General features: G+C 43.8%; 1 protein-coding gene across 3 annotated transcripts in view; it reads right to left on the reverse strand.

Moving 5' to 3' along the window:
• Window positions 1–629: 629 nt before the first annotated feature.
• ZCCHC8 (zinc finger CCHC-type containing 8) overlaps window positions 630–19,413 on the reverse strand; it is a 33,077-nt gene continuing 14,293 nt past the window's right edge. The window contains exons 5-13 of one of the 3 annotated variants that reach the window (XM_041728980.1): window positions 18,485–18,588; window positions 18,303–18,368; window positions 17,668–17,728; window positions 17,064–17,206; window positions 16,404–16,546; window positions 12,243–12,364; window positions 9,469–9,555; window positions 9,095–9,212; window positions 630–3,066 (exon numbers count right to left, since the gene is read on the reverse strand). In XM_041728980.1, the coding sequence (XP_041584914.1) occupies window positions 2,291–3,066; window positions 9,095–9,212; window positions 9,469–9,555; window positions 12,243–12,364; window positions 16,404–16,546; window positions 17,064–17,206; window positions 17,668–17,728; window positions 18,303–18,368; window positions 18,485–18,588 (1,620 nt within the window). In that variant the 3' untranslated portion in view covers window positions 630–2,290. The remainder of the gene's footprint in view (window positions 3,067–9,094; window positions 9,213–9,468; window positions 9,556–12,242; window positions 12,365–16,403; window positions 16,547–17,063; window positions 17,207–17,667; window positions 17,729–18,302; window positions 18,369–18,484; window positions 18,589–19,413) is intronic. The other 2 variants (XM_041728979.1, XM_041728981.1) reach the window with 2 other exon arrangements.

Below are 19,413 nucleotides of genomic sequence, written 5' to 3' on the forward strand. Positions count from 1 at the left end.
TTGTCCTCTTTCTTGGCCGCTCAGTGGACCTTGTGACTAAGAGGGAGCCACTGTCTACTGCTGGTTTGTAGGCTCCTAGAAGCAGATCCTACCATTTTCTCCTTGCAGTGTCCCCAAGTACATGGAACTTACCTGTGTGTCTTGATAAGTAATTGAACAAGTAAAAAATAGAAGCCAATTTTGGAGAAACTAGTGCTTTTATAACGCTTTTTGACAAGGCGGCAGCACGGTGGTGAAAAGCATGGATGTGGGGGTCAGAGCACTCTAGAGTTAGGGTCACCAGGTGACTCACCAGCTGCGTGTCATAGGCACTTCCTCTAAAATATGAAGTTAACCATATCTACACCATGGGGATTACGAACATGGGGTAAAGCCATGAACACACTTTAACTTGAGACCTGTGGTTTATGCTAAGGAGAATGCCTAGGGATGGACGCCTGGGTGGCTCAGCGGTTGAGCGTCTGTCTTTGGCTCAGGGCGTGATCCTGGAGTCCCGGGATCGAGTCCTGCATCAGGCTCCTGCAGGGAGCCTGCCTGCTCCTGTCTCTCTCTCATGAATAAATAAATAAATCTTTAAAAAAAAGAGAACACCTAGGTGTTCCTCGCTGGTGCTCCAAGGTATCTTTATAGGGGCATTTTACTTCTACAACCAATCTTCAGCTGGAGACTGGCCTGTCAACAACCACTTCTTGCACTTTGACAAGTCCCTGTAACCTCTCAATGCCACCAGTTTCCTCAGGTTATATACATGTGGTGCTATTATACGTACCTGACAAAAATATTGAGCAAGATAACGTATATAAAACCACTATGGTAGACTAGGATTACTTTTATTATGTACTTCAACTCGGAGGGAAAAAACCAAATATTTAACATTTTATTCCATTTCTAGCACATTCTGTGAGGGCCTTGAAAATTGCCCCCTTCCTAGGATTTTCTTTCCTTTTCCTGTTTATAGAAGAGTGAATGTGGTTATTCAATTTCTCAAAATGAAAAAAGAAATACGGGACGCTTGAGTGGCTCAGTGGTTTAGCGCCTGCCTTTGGCCCAGGGCGTGATTCTAGAGTCCCAGGATCGAGTCCCACATCGGGCTCCTGGCATGGAGCCTGCTTCTCCCTCTGCCTGTGTCTCTGTCCCTCTCTCTCTCTCTGTCTCTCAAGAATAAATAAATAAAATCTTAAAGAAAGAAAGAAATTTGGAATGGTCTGGATTGGTTGTAGTTTGCTCCCTCTGCTGGCCTGAGGGCAGGATCACAATACCTGAGACTAATTGTTTAAGTCGTTTATTTTCAGGGATGCGACTGTTAACAATGTAATGGCATTCCGTTTAAAGACAACATAGTCCAGCTCTATCTCAAATAGCTGACAATTAAAAGCAACTTGTTTATGTTTACCTTTTCTTTCTAAGTATTAATTACCTTAGGGTTCAAATCTAGAAAGTCATTTTTGTACAAAGGCTAGCTGCGCCCCCCCCCTTTTTTTCCCAAAATAATTACTTTAAAAGATTTTGCTGCAGTTAAGGCTGAAAGAACACTGAAAAATGCAAGTTTTCCTAGATTTTCTTTGCTACCACTAATTTTTGCAACCACATAATTCATGTTCAAACTTAACAAGGTTGTATACACTGTGAATCACTTTTTTTATATTCAAAGTCTTAGATAATGTATATGAAAGCTAATTTATTAAACCTTTGTACACAAAGATGAACATACCTGTATAGCAAACTTATATGAGGAATGAAGTTACAAAAAAGTAAAAGTGTTATTAAAATTGATGTGTGTAAATCACTTACAAAAATACCCCAAATGGGGTAAAGCTGCTCATCCCTGATTTTTTCTCATTTGGTTGTCAGAGTTGAAATATGAATTTAAAATGGTTAGAATTTTTTTCTTTTAAAAAATGATATATTAAACTTATATACAGGATAATTAGCAAAATGTAGAAAGGGAAAACAATGTACAAAAGACAGATAAAAACCATCAATCACTCTTGACAGACACAATCCAAAAGTAGTAGAAACCTTAGCAAACTATCTCTAAACCAGCTCGTACTTACATTCTCAGCCCCCTCCCACCCCAAGTTTTTATCAGTAAGAATAAAATATAGTAAACCAGCAAGCCCAGTCTTTCTGTTCTGTTCTTTAAAACAGGCCTGACTTCAGGCCACAATTAAGCTTTGGATAGGTTTTTACATGGGAGAGAAAAATCTGAAAACAATTTATCTCCAGTTGTTACTAATTAACAAAACAAAGTTATAGATAATTAAATAGCTCTTCCTGCTATGTCAAGCAGTTATTCGGAGGCCTTTTTGTTTTTCTGCTGGTTTCGGGGAGAGTTCTTTAACAAGTTTCTTATCCTGAGGTACATTCCAGTAGATTCGGCCATATTCTCAAATTCAAATGGCGTTATTCCAGTCGCGAACTTGCTCATGTCAGGTACAGGGCTGTGAATCTTCGTGGCTGTGGAAGGGCTGGTGTCCACATGGAGGAGCTTCTGACCGCCTCCGTTACTAACATCGCAGTTCGACACGCCATTGCCGTTATCAAGAGCATCTTTAGAGTCGATCTGAACAGACTCTTCCTCCTCCTCCTGACAAAGCAACGGAGGCTCAGAATCTGGGCTCAGAGAATGTTCAACTTCCAATTTCTTTGTACAAACGTCTGGTCCCTCAGGTTCCTCAGGCCTCTGCTTTTCAGAGGGTTTCCCCTCAGGAACCGGGAGGTCTAGCTCATGTGGACAAGGAGAAGAGACAAGCGAGTTCCCAGTGAGAGGCGTGTCAACGGGAATATCAGAATCGCTGTTCACGCTCTCGGCCTGCTCAAGGGCCGCCCAGATCCGCCTCTGCTGTTCCTCAAGTTCTTCCAAAGTCAGCGAGTCCTCATCCATAGCTGCGGATGCTGCTCTGGTCTGGGGCGAGTCGCTGGGAGTCAGTGGTGGGGTGCCCTTGGGGAGTGGAGGGGTGAAGATGGGCGGAGGAGTCCCCTGTGGCAGGGGAGGAGGAGTGCCAGGGGGCAGAGGGGGCTGGAACTGAAAAGCTCCGCCTGGAGAGCTGTGTGGGACCTCCGCATCTGCAAGAGAACAGTTAAGAAACTGAAGTGGTCGCAGCATCTGCGTTTACCAACATTTCTCATTTGAACTCAGGTGCACCCAGAGAGTCAGTGGCCAGATAAGCTGGCCAGGGAGGGGAACACCCCGGATGCTCAGGTACCATAACCACTGCCACCTGAAAAGAACACCTGTAGGGAGGGCTACAGGCTCTCCCAGTGCCCGGAACTTAAACAAAACCCCTGGAAATCCTGCTGCATGCTGTGTGCACCAGCTCAGAGTAAGGAAAAACATGAATGATGGCCTAGAGGCAGAGTGATTTCTAGGTGGTCTGTAGGCTCTGCAGATGGGGGCCTGGGGAGGGCGATGGCAGGAAACACAGGCTGGGTGGGCCGCTGCTGCAGGAGACCAAGCTGAGGAGGCAGGATGCGATACCCCCGGCCCTGTCTCCCGGTTCTGTACCTCTGGTCTAGACTGCCCACCTGAACTACGGGTTCATGGAGCTCACTGCCCACTGGTCCTCACCACCTAGAATATGTCCCACTCACAATAGATCCGTCCTGTCTGAAACAACAGATCTTTCCCTCAAAGCTGGACTCCATGCTGTTCTCACCAATGGTACCACGGGTGGCGTCTAGCTGTTCCCAAACTGGACCTGTTCATCACCTGAGAGTCTCTCCTCTCCCTCTGCCCCCGACCCCTGGTCCTTGGCTCTCTGGGGTCCATGCTCTCCTGCAGATTGTCACAGCCATGACATTATATTCAGAATATTGGAGTCATCCGTGCCTTTGGACTCATCTTCCTTATATCCACTGTCCAAACTATTCTCACCTTTGTAAAGCATCAATCTTTACAAATCACTAACCTTCCCACCTCATTAGAAACCCTTCAGTGCTGCCATCACTTACAGAACAAAGGCTGATCTGTGCCTTGGAAGGCCCTCTCTGACCAAGAATCCGCCTACTTCACCATGCCATTTTTTACTGCTGGGTTTAAATCCCAGGTGTCACTCCTCTGTTGGACCAACCAGTGTGCCGTGATGTCTCATGCTCTGCATCTGAACTTCCCATGGACTCAAACGCCCTAACCTACTAGGTAAATTCTTGAATTTATCCCTAGAATGCAGCTCCGGGTCTGTCCTGATCAGGGTCTTGACCTCATCCAGCAGAGCAGCTCAGCTTTTCCTCAGTGACACCCCTACGGTCTGTAACCAGCTCTGTGGCTCTGTTATCACTACGGGCCACTGCATTTATACTAAAGTGACATTTAGACCTCTGCCCTCCCTGGGAGACAATACTGGAAACTTAAGGCAGCGCTTGTGTCCCACGAATCTTCTTGTCCTCAGGGTCTAGTAGAGAGGCTTAAATAGCACAGATTTTTAAAATTTGGCAACTTCAACTACCATGATCTCGACGGCTATGCAAAAACCAGTCTGAACTTTCTTGGCTGGGCAATAAGACCTGTGAGGTCAGTAACGTGCTGTCACTTAAATTTTAAGAAATCAACTTACTCAGAAACATAAAGAACAACTAAGGGCAGAAACGACACAAAAACACCAGTGGGGGGGGGGGGGGGGGGGCGGGCGGGCAGGGAGAGCCATCAGGAGAGTGGACCTGAACAAAGACGTTATTACTGAGGTACTGCTGGGATTTGCGGAACCAGCTAGAAACTGGGCCAATATGAAGAAGGGTGGATGCGCGTACATATGAATGGCACCTCTCAGTCTGGGACTCACGAGGACACCACTGGCACTCTTCACTACAACACACCACATAGGAGGAGGGGAGGAGCTCGCGACAGGGAGGACAGAACTCTCATCAGAAGTCTTTTCTTTGGGATCCCTGGGTGGTGCAGTGGTTTGGCGCCTGCCTTTGGCCCAGGGCGCGATCCTGGAGACCCGGGATCGAATCCCACATCGGGCTCCCGGTGCATGGAGCCTGCTTCTCCCTCTGCCTGTGTCTGCCAATCTCTCTCTCTCACTGTGTGCCTATCATAAATAAATAAAAAATTTAAAAAAAAAAAAAAAAAAAAAAGAAGTCTTTTCTTTTACAACCAATGCACCTTACTCATTTAAGAACAAATCATTCCAAAGCCTAACCCGAGCTTCCTTTGCACAGAATATCGTGGAGTGCATTCTTGACAGGAGAATGTCAACATCCATGGGGAAAAGACATGTAGGCAACTCTAGTTCATAATTCCAAACTAAATCACTAAACATGCGTGTCTGCAACAGGGGATCCGCTTCACTTATATTCATCACTTGCTAATAAAGTTTTCCACAGGAAAATGATAGTGAGACCAACTCAATGCCTCTTCTTGGGAGTGGGCTGTCCACAGAGGCCATGCGCACTGCTCCTCCTTCTGGACTTCTGCCCCTGTAGGGCAGGAAGAGGCTGGATGAGAGCTGTACCGGGGGTGGGAAGGCCTGCCTCACTTAAGGACCACATACCTGGGTGTTCACAAGCTAGCACGGTTCAGTTAGTAGACCGTCATGGCTCTTGCACTAAGCACCCTAAAATCTGGTCCTGGTGACGTAATATATGATTACTGATCACTTAAAAGTTGTTCAGAACCTAGGTGGAGGGATCCCTGGGTGGCGCAGCGGTTTGGCGCCTGCCTTTGGCCCAGGGCGCGATCCTGGAGACCCGGGATCGAATCCCACATCAGGCTCCCGGGGCATGGAGCCTGCTTCTCCCTCCGCCTGTGTCTCTGCCTCTCTCTCTCTCTCTGTGACTATCATAAATAAAAAAATAAAAAAAAAAAAAAAAAAAAAAGAACCTAGGTGGAAAAGTAGGTTGCTATTAAGCACTCTCAAAGCCCCTGACATCTGATGAGTAGAGGGGAAACACCAGAAATTTCAACAGAATGAAGGAATGACTGGGGATGGAGAGATGCATGGGGACACAGTGTGGTCAAGACATATGGCTTCAGGCCTTGAGCTTTAGTGTGTGGTCAGTGTTCTGATCCTGGTATTTTGTAGAGACTCATACTGGCTCATCTTTTAAGTCTGTGTTTTGGGCAAGCAAACCCTTGCCACATGGTCTTTTCTTCTCAGCAGGTGAGTCCACCTTATAGTGACTTCACTTATAAGCACGGTTTTTCTGAAGAGGCAGAAGCTTATCAACACATCCAGTTGCCAGTGCCCATGGCAGAGGCTAGAGGGCCTTTAGCAAGTTGCCTGGGACCTTGAACCACACCCGGCAAATTTGTGCAAGCAGGCAGATGAGTACAGACACCAGCAGAGGCCCCATACCAGGCACCACTGAGGACAGAATTCTGTCAGAGACCACGGGGTGAGAGTGAGCTGGAGAGCTAAGGCATGGCTGACAAAGGGAGTCTCGGGGCCCTGGCTCAGCTCACCGTGTGGCACCACCACGGCTCAGGAGATGCGCCCGTGCCAGACCTGACTGTATGCTATGGAAATGACACATCTCAGGACTCTTATGCACAAGGCATAAATAATCTTTGTTCTGAATGGTCCCATTTGCCTTAGACACCCAGTGTTCTGTGAGCACTGTTGATCCCAGGGTCGTGAGGCATGCACATGGTCTTCCACGCCAAATCCCACTCCAGCCTGAGAGCCGTAGAGGGAACGTGGGGGAGTGCTTGGGTTCTCAAGACTCTGGCCTTAGGATGAAGAGTCTCACTTCACCATAGGGGGTTCAGGGTGGCTCTGGGCTGGTTAATGATTGGGGAGAGGGGGGAACTTCCCCTGGGAAGCAGGTTCCTCAGGCCTCAGCAGTTCCCCTAACAGGAAATAAATGATGCTCCTGTCACACTGGACTTAAAATACCTGCATGGAAGTTTGTGGACCCGGTGATGGGAGTGTGTCACCACAAATCCCCACTCTGAGACACAGAAACGATGTCTCAAAAGGTTCAAAACAGAGGCACCCGGGTAGCCTGGTCAGTTAAGTGTTGACTCTTGATTTCGACTCAGGTCATGATCTCAGAGTGGTAAGATTGAGCCCCACATCAGGCTCCATGTTGGGCGTGGAACCTGATTAAGATTCTCTTTCTTCTTCCTCTGCCCCCTACATTATTTTTTAAATATTTTATTTAATTATTTATTTATGAGAGACACAGAGAGACGGGGAATCCCTGGATGGCTCAGTGGTTTAGTGCCTGCCTTTGGCCCAGGGCGTGATCCTGGAGTCCTGGGATCGAATCCCACATTGGGCTCCCTGTGTGGAGCCTGCTTCTCTCTCTGTCTCTCTCATGAATGGATAAATAAAATCTTAAAAAAAAAAAAAGAGAGACACAGACAGAGAGGCAGACACATAGGCAGAAGGAGAAGCAGGCTCCATGCAGGGAGCCTGATGTGGGACTTGATCCCAGGACTCCAGGATCACACCTTGAGCCAAAGGCAGACGCCCCACAGCTGAGCTGCCCAGGTGTCCCTTTGCCCCCTACTCTAAAAAAGAATTTCAAAATGCCAAGCATAGGTGGCTCCTCTCCATAGATATTCTAAGTGCTCAAGACCAAAATTCACTTCTTGTGGGCGTTTCCTTCCAACCGAATTTAAGTCCACAGGTGGTGGAGGCAGGTAACTGGCACCGACTGGAATCCCTCAGACAGACAATAAGACTTTTGCCCTCCACTCGGAAATCTTGGCTAAGTGTTGGCCTCCAGGAATGTAATTTTGTCTGGGACAACTGCCTTTAAGCTTTGGAGAATTTGGCAGAGCCAAATTTCATGAATATGGCAAAGGCTGTAATAATTCTGTTATGAACTTGCCAACCTTGTGGAAAGCAAGATGGATACTGACATCAGTCTGTAGCTACTCAATGCCCTGTCTGTGCTCTCTATTCTGGCATCAAGAACTCCTGTGGCTGAGACTAAGCGGAGCAAAACTTGTGGGAAAATGTTTGGGGGGGGTGCTTTGATTTTGGACTTTAATTACCTTGGATTTTAAGGGGATTTATCTGTGACCTTTAAATTCTCCCTGGGAATTTAAAAATAAGGAGATTCACAAATTGGGGTGATCTGTATTGCTAGCCATCTTACTACTAGGGTAGGGTATCTAAATGCACTTCATCGGGACACCTGGATGGCTCAGTGGTTGAGCCTCCACCTTCAGCTCAGGGAGTGACCCTACGTCTGGGGATGGAGTCCCACCCACGTAAGGCTCCCTGCAGGGAGCCTGCTTCTCCCTCTGCCTATGTCTCTGCCTCTCTCTCTGTGTCTTTCATGAATAAATAAAACCTTAATAAATAAATAAATGCACTTCATCTTAACATTGCCATCTGACATGCGAACAGGACCAAATAGCTGGGCATAATTTGGGATGGGAGGGGAGGGAGGGAGGCAAGGAAGGAGTTTTTCAGTCTTGGATTCAGAGTAGCTTCGCAGTCCTGATATAAAGTTCTGATTCATTCCAGAGCTTTCTAGGGGCAAAATCTAGACTACACACCAGCAGTCCCAAGGGGAAGTCCCAAAGACCAGTGGAGTGGTTGGTAGTAGGGATCGGAGACAGAAAAGTGGGTGTGTGCCTGTCCTGATCCACTGCTGAGGAGTGTCATGGTCCTGGCTGGCCATAGCTTCCATGCCTAAGCCCAGAGGATTAGGAATAAAAAGCCAGAAAAATATCAGAGGGCAAAGCCTTTGTTCCACTGTGGGTTTCCAGGACAGATTTTCCTCATGGCCTCTCTGTCCTGGGAAGGAAGTACAACTTACCAAGTTGGGGTACAAAGAATGGGAAGAGTAACTGGAAAAGCCTGGCTCAGCTCTGCCTTTCTCCCTCTTAGGATGGAGCTGCTAAAGTAGAACACTTTCTACTGCTTTCCAGAGCACTGCCCCTATTTGGGGGGCAGTCCAGATCCAGGCCCACTGGGACGGGTAGGTAGGCTTGGCAGACTCAGGAACTCAGCTAGCCCCCTTGGTCCTCACACCAAGCTGTCTTCCACCTTACCTTGTATCAGTAGTAGGGGTGAAGTTCTCATCTCCAAGGATAAGATCAAAGCATTCTGCTAGTGCCATAAGCAGCCCCCCTTCCTAATAGAGCATTCGCTCTACCTTCTCGGTGAAATCAAGACCATGAGATGAAACCTACCGGAGTCAAGCTCCATATCTGCAGGCGAGGCTCCTGAGCTGCTTTCCTTCTTCTGCTTCTTTGGGCTGCTAGGGCTGGACTGGGACGAAGACCTCTTGCTGCCAGACCTCAGACTTGGCTGACAGAGGAGCCAAGCCAAGCACAAGTTAGTGGGGTAAACAAAGAATAAGACACCACACCTTCCCTTCAATTCCATGCAGAAAACCAATCTGGAGCAAAGTGTAGGTTAATGGTGAATGTAGCTACCCTTGTCCTTGTGATTCATCAGAAAACACAGAGTACAGAGTATGTTACAAAGCCTAAGTGCAATAAGATGCTTAGGAGTTACAAAATCCCACAGATTATAGGCAATACATGCTTAAGAAGCTATTTACCGCTTGGAAGTTAGAAGTAAGGTAATTGGCAAACACGTCCTTCTGTTGACACGCCTGCATTGGTATGGACCCAAACATCCTCCATTCCTAATGAAGAAAAAAGAAGGGAAAAACAAGCCTGGATTTGGAAAACATCATACTTTTGATATATATAAATTTTTTAAAAGATTTTATTTATTTATTCATGAGAGACAGAGAGAGATAGAGATAAAGATAGAGATAGAGAGAGAGAGAGAGAGAGAGAGAGAGAGAGGCAGAGACACAGGCAGAGGAAGAAGCAGGCTCCATGCAGGGAGCTTGACGTGGGACTCAATCCCAGGTCTCCAGGATCCCACCCCGGGCCGAAAGCGGTGCTAAAACGCTGAGCCACCGGAGCTGCCCATACTTTTGAGATTTTGTGAAGTTGAAGTCTCAAATCACATTTTTGCTTCACACATGACTTTTCCTTTTTAGGAGGATTAATAAAGATGATGGTGCACCCAGGAAAAAAAAAAACCCCAACCAACTCCACCTGCAAAATAATCTGAACTTAATACTAAACGCCTACCTGACAAAATCACCTGGGCCAAAAAGCTTCTACTGATTATAAGCAAAAGTTCTAGGCAGTGACGACGTGGCCTCCCCACCCCTCACATACTGGCCTGCTGACAGTGCCTTCACTGCTTATCTCTAACATAGTCAGGCACGCTGAGCTTCCATCTTCTGTTCTTTCCCTTTCTAAACCCAGCCTTCGGGGATCCCTGGGTGGCTCAGTGGTTTAGCGCCTGCCTTTGGCCCAGGATGTGATCCTAGAGACCTGAGATCGAGTCCCACATCAGGCTTCTGGCGTGGAGCCTGCTTCTCCTTCTGCCTGTGTCTCTGCCTCTCTCTCTCTCTCTCTTTCATGAATGAATAAATAAATAAAATCTTTAAAAAATAAAAAAATAAACGCAGCCTTCATCCTTATGGTTCAACACCACTTTTCTCTCTCTCTCATCTTAAGAGCACATGCAACAGCAGTTCTCGAGGAAAGTCACTTTGGGCTCTTGTCAAATCTACAGATTCCAGGGTCAGATTAGTTAGATCTAAGGGTGGGATAGGTAGGATACAAGAACATGCATTTCTACTGAACGCCCCTGGTGGACTCTGATTTAGGGTGGGACTGGGACCATTTCCAGAGGCACTGATGGTTCATCATGCAATTTAGCCCTTAATTAATTACACACTTGTCTTCACATTTATTCGCTAGATGCTAAGTTCAGATCTTTGGCCTCTTTTCTGCTGCTCAGTTCCTAAGTACATCTAGAATGCATTTTTTTTTTTTTTTTTTTACAAAGCAGCAGAGCTTTAATGTTGGGATGTCGTCCCACAAGGCACAAACACCCTCTCCTAGAATGCATTTTTTTAATTGAAATTTATCACCACCATCATCACTACCACAAAAGATCATTGTTGAGTCTTAAAAACATAATAAGGAAGTTGGAAGGATTAAATGTAAAAAACTATTCTTATATAGAATGAGAAATTTTAGGGGCGCCTGAGTGGCTCACTCAGTTAAAGCATCTGCTTTTCAGCCCAGGTCATGATCTCAGGGTCCTAGAATTGAGTCTTCCATCTGGCTTCCTGCTCAGTGGAGAGTCTTTCTCTCTCTCTCTGTCCCTCCCCTGGCTTGTACTCCCTCCCTCCCTTCCTCTCTCTCTCTCTAATAAATAAATAAAACTTAAAAAAGAGAAATTTTACTTTAAAGAGAAAAAATGGGGGGAGGAAGGAATTTTAGCTTAGGAAAAGAAGTTATAGTAACTTAGATTTACTAAAGGCAAAAAAAAGAAAAAGAAAAAGATTTACTAAAGGCAGAAATTTACTTTCCAAGTAGTCCCATAGAACTTACAATACTGCCTCAGAACCATCCCATGTTTTAAAAACAATCTTTTATAGGGATGCCTGGGTGGCTCAGTGGTTAAGCATCTGTATTCTGCTCAGGGCATGATCCTGGAGTCCTGGGATCGAGTCCCACATTGGGCTCCCTGCATGGAGCCTGGTTCTCCCTCTGCCTATGTCTCTGCCTCTCTTTCTCTGTCTCTCATGAATAAATAATATCTTAAAAAAAATTGGGGGATGCCTGGGTGGCTCAGCGGTTAAGCCTTTGGCTCAGGTCATGATCCTGGGACTCGGGATCAAGTCCCACATTGGGCTCCTTGCATGAGCATCCTTCTCCCTCTGCCTATGACTCTGCCTCTCTGTGTCTCTCTCATGAATAAATAAATAAAATCTTTAAAAAATATATTTTAATTTTAGTATAGTTTTAGATTTATAGAATCTAACCATTCTTTTTAGCTCCTTTTCTTTTTTTTTTTTTTTTTTGCTCCTTTTCATAAGGCATAAAAATCAGAAAAAAACTGTTTTTTTTTTTTTTTAAAAAAATGAATACAAGATTTCACTTGAGATTCTAGTTAACATAGGGTTGCCTGGGTAGCTGAGTCAGTTAAATATCTGCCTTTGGCTCAGGTCATGATCTCGGGGTCCTGAGATTGAGCCCTGAGTCAGGTTCAGTGGGGAGCCTGCTTGTCCATCTCCTTCTGTCCTTCGCCCACACTCTTTCTCGCACATTCTGTATCTCTAATGAATAAATAAAATCTTAAAAAAGACTCTAGTCAACATAAAGGAAGTTACAAAACTAAACACACAAATGACACATCTACTTCTTTCCCTAACAGTAACTGCTACGTAAGCTAACGTTTTGAACAATCATTATAATAGTGTCCCATCCCAGAAGAATAGAAAAACTATATACTTACGTCTGAAATTCCTCTGGGAGTAGAGATATTAAAACCTGGATAGTTTACCAATTTCGAGAGATCATAGGTGACACTTTTGTTCTGTTGGGTTTCTCCGGCTTCTGCTTCCCCATCAGCACCATCTGTCACAGACCATCAGAGGGTTCATGTTACTGGATGCCAATTATCAATTCCTTTCCAGACCAAATGTAGACTGGGCAAGTGCTTATATTCATGGCAACAGAATTATTCTGAGAATGGCTTCAATTACAATTTTTTTAAAATTTTTATTTATTTATGTATGATAGTCACAGAGAGAGAGAGAGAGAGGCAGAGACACAGGCAGAGGGAGAAGCAGGCTCCATGCACCGGGAGCTCGATGTGGGATTCGATCCCGGGTCTCCAGGATCATGCCCTGAGCCAAAGGCAGGCGCTAAATGGCTGCGCCATCCAGGGATCCCCTAATTACAATTTTTCTAAATCATTAAATTAGAACTTTTAAACAATGTAAACAGGATACTCTAATAAAAATAAATGTTGAAAATCTTGGAAACCTAGGTTCGTCCGTGGGTTGCTTAAAAGTCTAGTTTGCACTGATCTGATGATATGCCTGATGCTCTATTGCAATGTCTTTATTTTATTTAATATACAAATAATTCTTAGTATGTATCAGACACTGTTTTAAATGGTTTCCAAGTATTAACTGTTCATCTTCATAACAACTTTAAGAGGTACATATTATTAAAACCATTTTACAGATGACAAAAGGATATTTGGGAACCACTTCTATTCTGAAAACTACTAAATAAATCATGCATTTATTTTGCCAGTCCTATGATGTCTACATACATAAGGTAATCAGAGATGTTTCTCTTTAGATAAGTATTCTAGCTAATAAGCTAAGAAGTAACATATGAATGAGGATATAACCATTTTGCAACCCATCATTAACAGGTTTAGGTTTAGATAGGCAATGGTGGGATCCCTGGGTGGCGCAGCGGTTTAGCGCCTGCCTTTGGCCCAGGGCGCGATCCTGGAGACCCAGGATCGAATCCCACGTCGGGCTCCCGGTGCATGGAGCCTGCTTCTCCCTCTGCCTGTGTCTCTGCCTCTCTCTCTCTCTGTGTGACTACCATAAATAAATAAAAATTAAAAAAAAAAAATTTAGATAGGCAATGGTCCTTGGTGACTGATTCCATTACAATAAATGGAGAACAGAGGAATATGCTATAGTAACACACCATGGGGAATGCAGTAGCAAAATCCTGAAAACTTGAAAGGACAAAATACAGTTTTGTTAAAAACAAGGGTAATCTATAGATTAAAAGAGAACCTAAGGAAACTGGCTTGAGAATTGACACTTTTTTATGTCGGCATGACTTGGGGATATGTTAAAAGGGCTGTCCTAAATAACTCTTTGGCAATAATTGAGAAGGGGTGGCTTGGTGAATAAACATATTTTTAATTACCTAATACACAGAAACATTTTCATTAAAAAAGATTTTTTAAATTTATTTATTTGACAGAGCACACGTAGGGGAAGGGGCAGAGGGGGAGAGAGAAGCAGCATCTGCGCTGAGCAGGGAGCCTGATGTGGGGGTCAATCCCAGGACCCTGGGATCATGATCTGAGTCTAAGGCAGACGCTTAACCAACTGAGCCACCCAGGCACCCTGAAACATTTTTATTTTTAAAAGATTTAGAGTGGGGCACCTGGGTGGCAACTCTTGGATTTGGCTCAGGTCCGGATCTCATGGCTCCTGAAATGAGCCCTGAGTTGGGCTGCCCACTTAATGGGAGTCTGCTTGGATGTTCTCTCCTTCTGCCCCTTTCCCCACTCATGTACACATACATACTCTCTCTCTCTCAAATAAATACATAAATCATAAATTAATAGACAAATAAATGAGATGGTCAGGAAAGGTTTCTCTAGGGACGCCTGGGTGGCTCAGTAGTTGAGCATCTGCCTTTGGCTCAGGACATGATCCTGGGGTCCCAGGATCGAGTCCCACATCGGGCTATCTGTGTGGAGCCTGCTTCTCCCTCTGCCTACGTGTCTGCCTCCTTCTCTCTGTATCTCTCAGGAATAAATAAATAAAATATTTTTTTAAAAAAAGGAAAGGTTTCTCTGAATCTGAACCCTAAAATCTAACCAGTTCTCAGTTATCATCTTTTATTTATTTATTTTTAAAGATTTTATTTATTTATTTATGAGACATAGAGAGAGAGAGAGAGAGAGAGAGGCAGAGATACAGGCAGAGGGAGAAGCAGGCTCCACGCAGGAAGCCCAACGCGGGACTTGATCCCAGGTCTCCAGGATCAAGCCCTGGACTGAAGGCAGCGCTAAACCACTGAGCCACCCGGGCTGCTCCCAGTTATCTTTTAAAAATACATTTTACATAAACGTCCTCAGAAAAAAACATAGAGCATTGTTTCATCCATCCATGCAGATTCTTTCTTTGTTTTCTTTTCTTTTCTTTTTTTTTTGATGTAAGATGAATGAAATCACTGGTAAATTAGGCAGAAATTCAGTACAGCACAGAGGTTTTGCCATGTCAGCTCACACAGATTCATTCCACTCTAATTCCTGTGAGAATTCCACAGCCTAGATCTACCATCATTTATTTAGCCATTCTTCTTTAGGGCCTTACCACTGTTTTTAAGTTTTCATGGTCATATTCAACGCTACAAAAATACGTATACATCCTTTCCTTGTGCATATGTGTGAATTATTTTTCTAGAGTAGATACCTAAGAGAGTTCTAGATCACAAGAGGCTTTATGTATTCTATATTTCTTAATGTATTTCCTGATGAACAGATTTCTGTCACTATTTCTTTTTTTTAATATTTTATTTATTTATTCATGAGAGACACACACAGAGAGAGAGAAGCAGAGATACAGGCCAAGGGAGAAGCAGGCTCCATGCAGGGAGCCCGACGTGGGACTCAATCCTGGGACCCCAGGATCACACCTTGGGCTGAAGGTGGCGCTAAACCACTGAGCCACCCAAGCTGCCCTCTGTCACTATTTCTTTTCTTTTCTTTTTTTTTTTTTTTTTTTTTATAGATTTTGTTTATTTATTCATGAGAGACATAGAGAGGGAGAGACAGAGGCAGAGGGAGAAGCAGGCTCCACGCCGGGAGCCTGACGTGGGACCCGATCCTGGAACTCCAGGATCACACCACTCCGGGATCACACACCGAGCCAAAGGCAGATCCTCAACCACTAAGCCACCCAGGCATCCCTCTGTCACTATTTCTAAGGAAGACAAGAGCTTATGAAAACCAGTGGAAGAGCTGATGCTCTGGCCTATGTAGTCACTGAGCTGGTCCAGATAATCATCTGGTAATTCTCAATGAAATTTTAGTTCCTTCCTTGTAAAACAAAGGAAACAGGGGTGCCTGGGTGGCTCAGGATTGGTTAAGCATCTGCCTTCAGCTCAGGTCATAATCTCAGATTCCTGGGATAGAGCCCCATGTTGGGTTCCCTGCTCCACAAGGAGCCTGCTTCTCCCTCTCCCTCTGCCTGCCACTCCCCGTGCTTGTGCACTCTGTCTCTCTCTCTCTCTCTCTGTCAAATAAATTAATAAATAAAATCTTTAAAAGAGAAAACAGGATGCCTGGGTGGCTCAGTGGTTGGGCGGCTGCCTTCAGCTCGTTGTGATCCTGGGATCCCAGATGGAGTCCCACATCAGGCTCCTGTGAGGTGCCTGCTTCTCCCTCTGCCTATGTCTGTCTGTCTGTCTCTCTCTCTCTCTCTCTATGTCTCTCATGAATAAATAAATAAATCTTGGGGCGCCTGGGTGGCTCAGCGGTTGAGTGGTTGCCTTTGGCCCAGGGCATGATCCTGGAGTCCCAGGATCGAGTTCCACATTGGGCTCCCTGTGTGGAGCCTGCTTCTCCTTCTGCCTGTGTCTCTGCCTCTCTCCCTCTCTGTGTCTCTCATGAATAAATAAGTAAAATCTTAAAAAATAAATTAAAAAAAAAATCTTTAAATAAATAAAAAACAACAAAAAAATAAAGAAAAAAAATAAAGAAGACACCATTGAGATATTTTCTAGTTAACTCAGCACACACTGAACAAGCCAGTCATTCCTATCAGATATTACTGTAGTTCTCTTATTAAGAAAGAAAGAAAAAAGGTAACATTTAGGCTGACTTATCTAACCTAACATACTATACCTTTTCCATCGTAGAGTGCAAGCCCTGAGTTCTCAAGTTCAGCCTCTTTGAGCCACCCTGGTGGGTACCCCAGCTGGCGCATCCGATAAATAAAAGGCGGGAGGCTTTTGTCGGTCAGACCCAGCGCGTCCTGAAGTTCCTCACTGAGAAAGAACACAAGGGGAAAAAAAAATACAGGATTCTTGTTTGGATGGAAACACACACTATCTCAAATGTTGTTTTTTTTTAAAAAAGATTTTATTTATTTATTCATGAGAGAGAGAGAAAGAGAGAGAGAGAGAGAAAGAGAGAGAGAGAGAGAGAGAGAGGCAGAGACACAGGCAAAGGGAGAAGCAGGCTCCATGCAGGGAGCCTGATGACTTGATCCTGGGTCTCCATGATCAGGCCCTTGGCTGAAGGCGGCGCTAAACTGCTAAGCCACCAGGGCTGCCCTGTCTCAAATGTTTTAAAACAACTATGAGTCTTAGGTCACATATGGTGACATGGCGCTTAGCAGATCCACGGGGGAGATTCCAATGAACGTTTCTGAATGAACTGGTGCATATTCTCGAAAGCTGTGCTAGAGCACCCCTATATCCTGATGAGTACCCTCAAAACACACAGGATGCTCCAATACTGCTGACATGGAAATGATATTCTATGGGAAAATAACAGAGGTACCTAATGACTCCTGGCTTGAATCTTCCAAATCTTTCTTCCACCTCTTCTGCATGGTATCGCTGCTGGAAATTCTGGCTGTTTGTCTCGCTGCAGGCATCCATATACTCTTTTCTCTTTTCACTTATTCGAGCAGCATTCCGCGGCTAGATCACAGTGCATTTGAGAAGAACGGAAACAAGTAGTTTAGAAATATTTGAGGAGTTAAGTATACCTAAGCACTCTGTTTCAGGTCAAGCAAACAGATTATCCTAGTTTTAATATATAACAAACAAGTATAAAAAAAGAGTAGATGTTTTAGAAAAATAAACAAAGAAGCAGTCACCTTCTTACTACTCAATATTATCTTCCAATAAAATCAAGTTTTTAGAATAAACTCTAAAAAATAACTGTTTCACTCATCTCAAACACAGAGCACTGTAATAATTCTTTTTAAAATCTAAGATCTTAAAATTTAAGTACAAATTTGAAAAGGTTTCACATTCAAGGACCAAAAGAAAGTTAACATAGCAAGTTTCTTTATCTAACGCAATGCTATAAATGTGTGGAAAACATTAGGAAGTTCTAGTTCAAAGATTTTTTTTTTTTTTATATGAGAAAAATTTACCATTGGGCAATCTTTCATTTGATGTTCTTCAGAACCACAATTGAAACAGTGAGGCTTTGGCCTATTTGGTCAAAAAACAAAGATGTGCATAATGTAAATGAAGACATAAAAGCAAATCAATACAATTCTCTATGACAGCAAAAGTGTACCAGAGAGACAAGAATGCACGCAGATCCCAGATTACTAATATCTGCAGTCATGAGTACACTTTCACCTCCTGTACTCAGCAATTTAAATAAACAGTACTTTTAACCAACTCTTCTAACCAAGGACCCTTAGGCTCCCAAATGATCTGTCACCTCTGTGCTTTGTCAGTGGTTAATAAGAGAACAGAGGCAAACAGATTATATTTCCTTTAGGTAACTTGGGAAGGGGCAGGTCATAATAAAGACAACAACAACGAACCTTTCCACCCACCCGAGCAATATTAGGTGTGAACTAATGAATTCCAACAAATGGCTGACGGACTTACACATTTAATATGGCTATATATTAATATTCTAGCTTAATCTGTACTTTATTTATAGTAAGCCAGCAATGAAGAATATTAATTTTTCAAGCTAAAAGAGTTTATGGTTTTGGTTAAAAAAAAGTCTTAAAAAGAAGAAGAAAACAAAACAACTCCCCACACAAACCTTTTTGCCTTTACTTGTATTTCTTGCCCTTCTAGAGAAACAATGTGGCTGAAGACTTGCTGGTACCTTTAGTGAATTTTATTAAGGAATAGTTATCATACTCTGCAAAATTTGGTAAGTTTTTTTAAAGGTGAACTTAATGGCAAGATGCATAAAAGATCTTCATTCACTATGTAGGATACTTGGGTATTTCCCATCCTTCGGTAAGCTGAGGGTTTTCATTTAGTAGCGGTTGCCCCAATTTATCAAGGCAAAAATTAGTAAAATACAGGACACTTCCTACAACCTGCAGAAAACAAGTCAAAAAATATTGCTATTTAAGCAGGAAAAAAAAAAGACATTAAATTATGTAAGACTATGATTAATTGTTTTAACAATTTTGGAGGATATTATTAGAAGTCATAATCAACTCCCTAGTTAAAGAAGCCAGATTCTGAGGTGTAAGCAAGAGCTGCTTCTTTAAACGCCCCTGTTATCTCCCAGGTCAGAGTTCCCCTCTGAGGAGATCATTACTATCCGCTGCAGTCTCCTCAGACTTTAAAAATAAAAACTTTGACTCTCATGTTTCCCTCCAATTCCCCATTTCTTTGTTTCCCTTTGGCAGCAAGACAATTCAGAGAAGTCATCTGTGTTTACGATTTTCATCCTCCCTCCCACTCCCTTTTTTTCCCCCCTCTGATTCTGGGGGAAATTTTCACATGGAGAAGTTGAAAAAAATGGTAGAGAACACCCAAGTACTTACTCTCCACCTAGATTCAACAACTGTTGGTATCTTCCATGTATGTGTGTGCCCACATGCATGTGTGCGCTCTCTCTCGCACACACATGCGCTTACTTTTCACTGAGTTATTGGAAGGAAAGTAAGCCACGACCATTAACTTAGTCTAAGCCAGTATTTTCTCTCGCCTGAGATTAACATAGTAACTTCCTAACTGGTTTTCAGCTTCCACAGATAACCAGCCAGACTATTGTCATGACCCTTCACCTCTGAACACTTCAGGATGGATCTTCTGAGGATAAGAACATTCTTCTTTTTTTTTTTTTTTTTTGAACATTCTTCTACAAGACACAATACCACTGTCACACCTAAGAAAATTAATAAATCCTTGAT

This window comes from Vulpes lagopus, chromosome 14 (genome assembly GCF_018345385.1).
Source record: "Vulpes lagopus strain Blue_001 chromosome 14, ASM1834538v1, whole genome shotgun sequence".
Classification (NCBI taxonomy): domain Eukaryota; kingdom Metazoa; phylum Chordata; class Mammalia; order Carnivora; family Canidae; genus Vulpes; species Vulpes lagopus.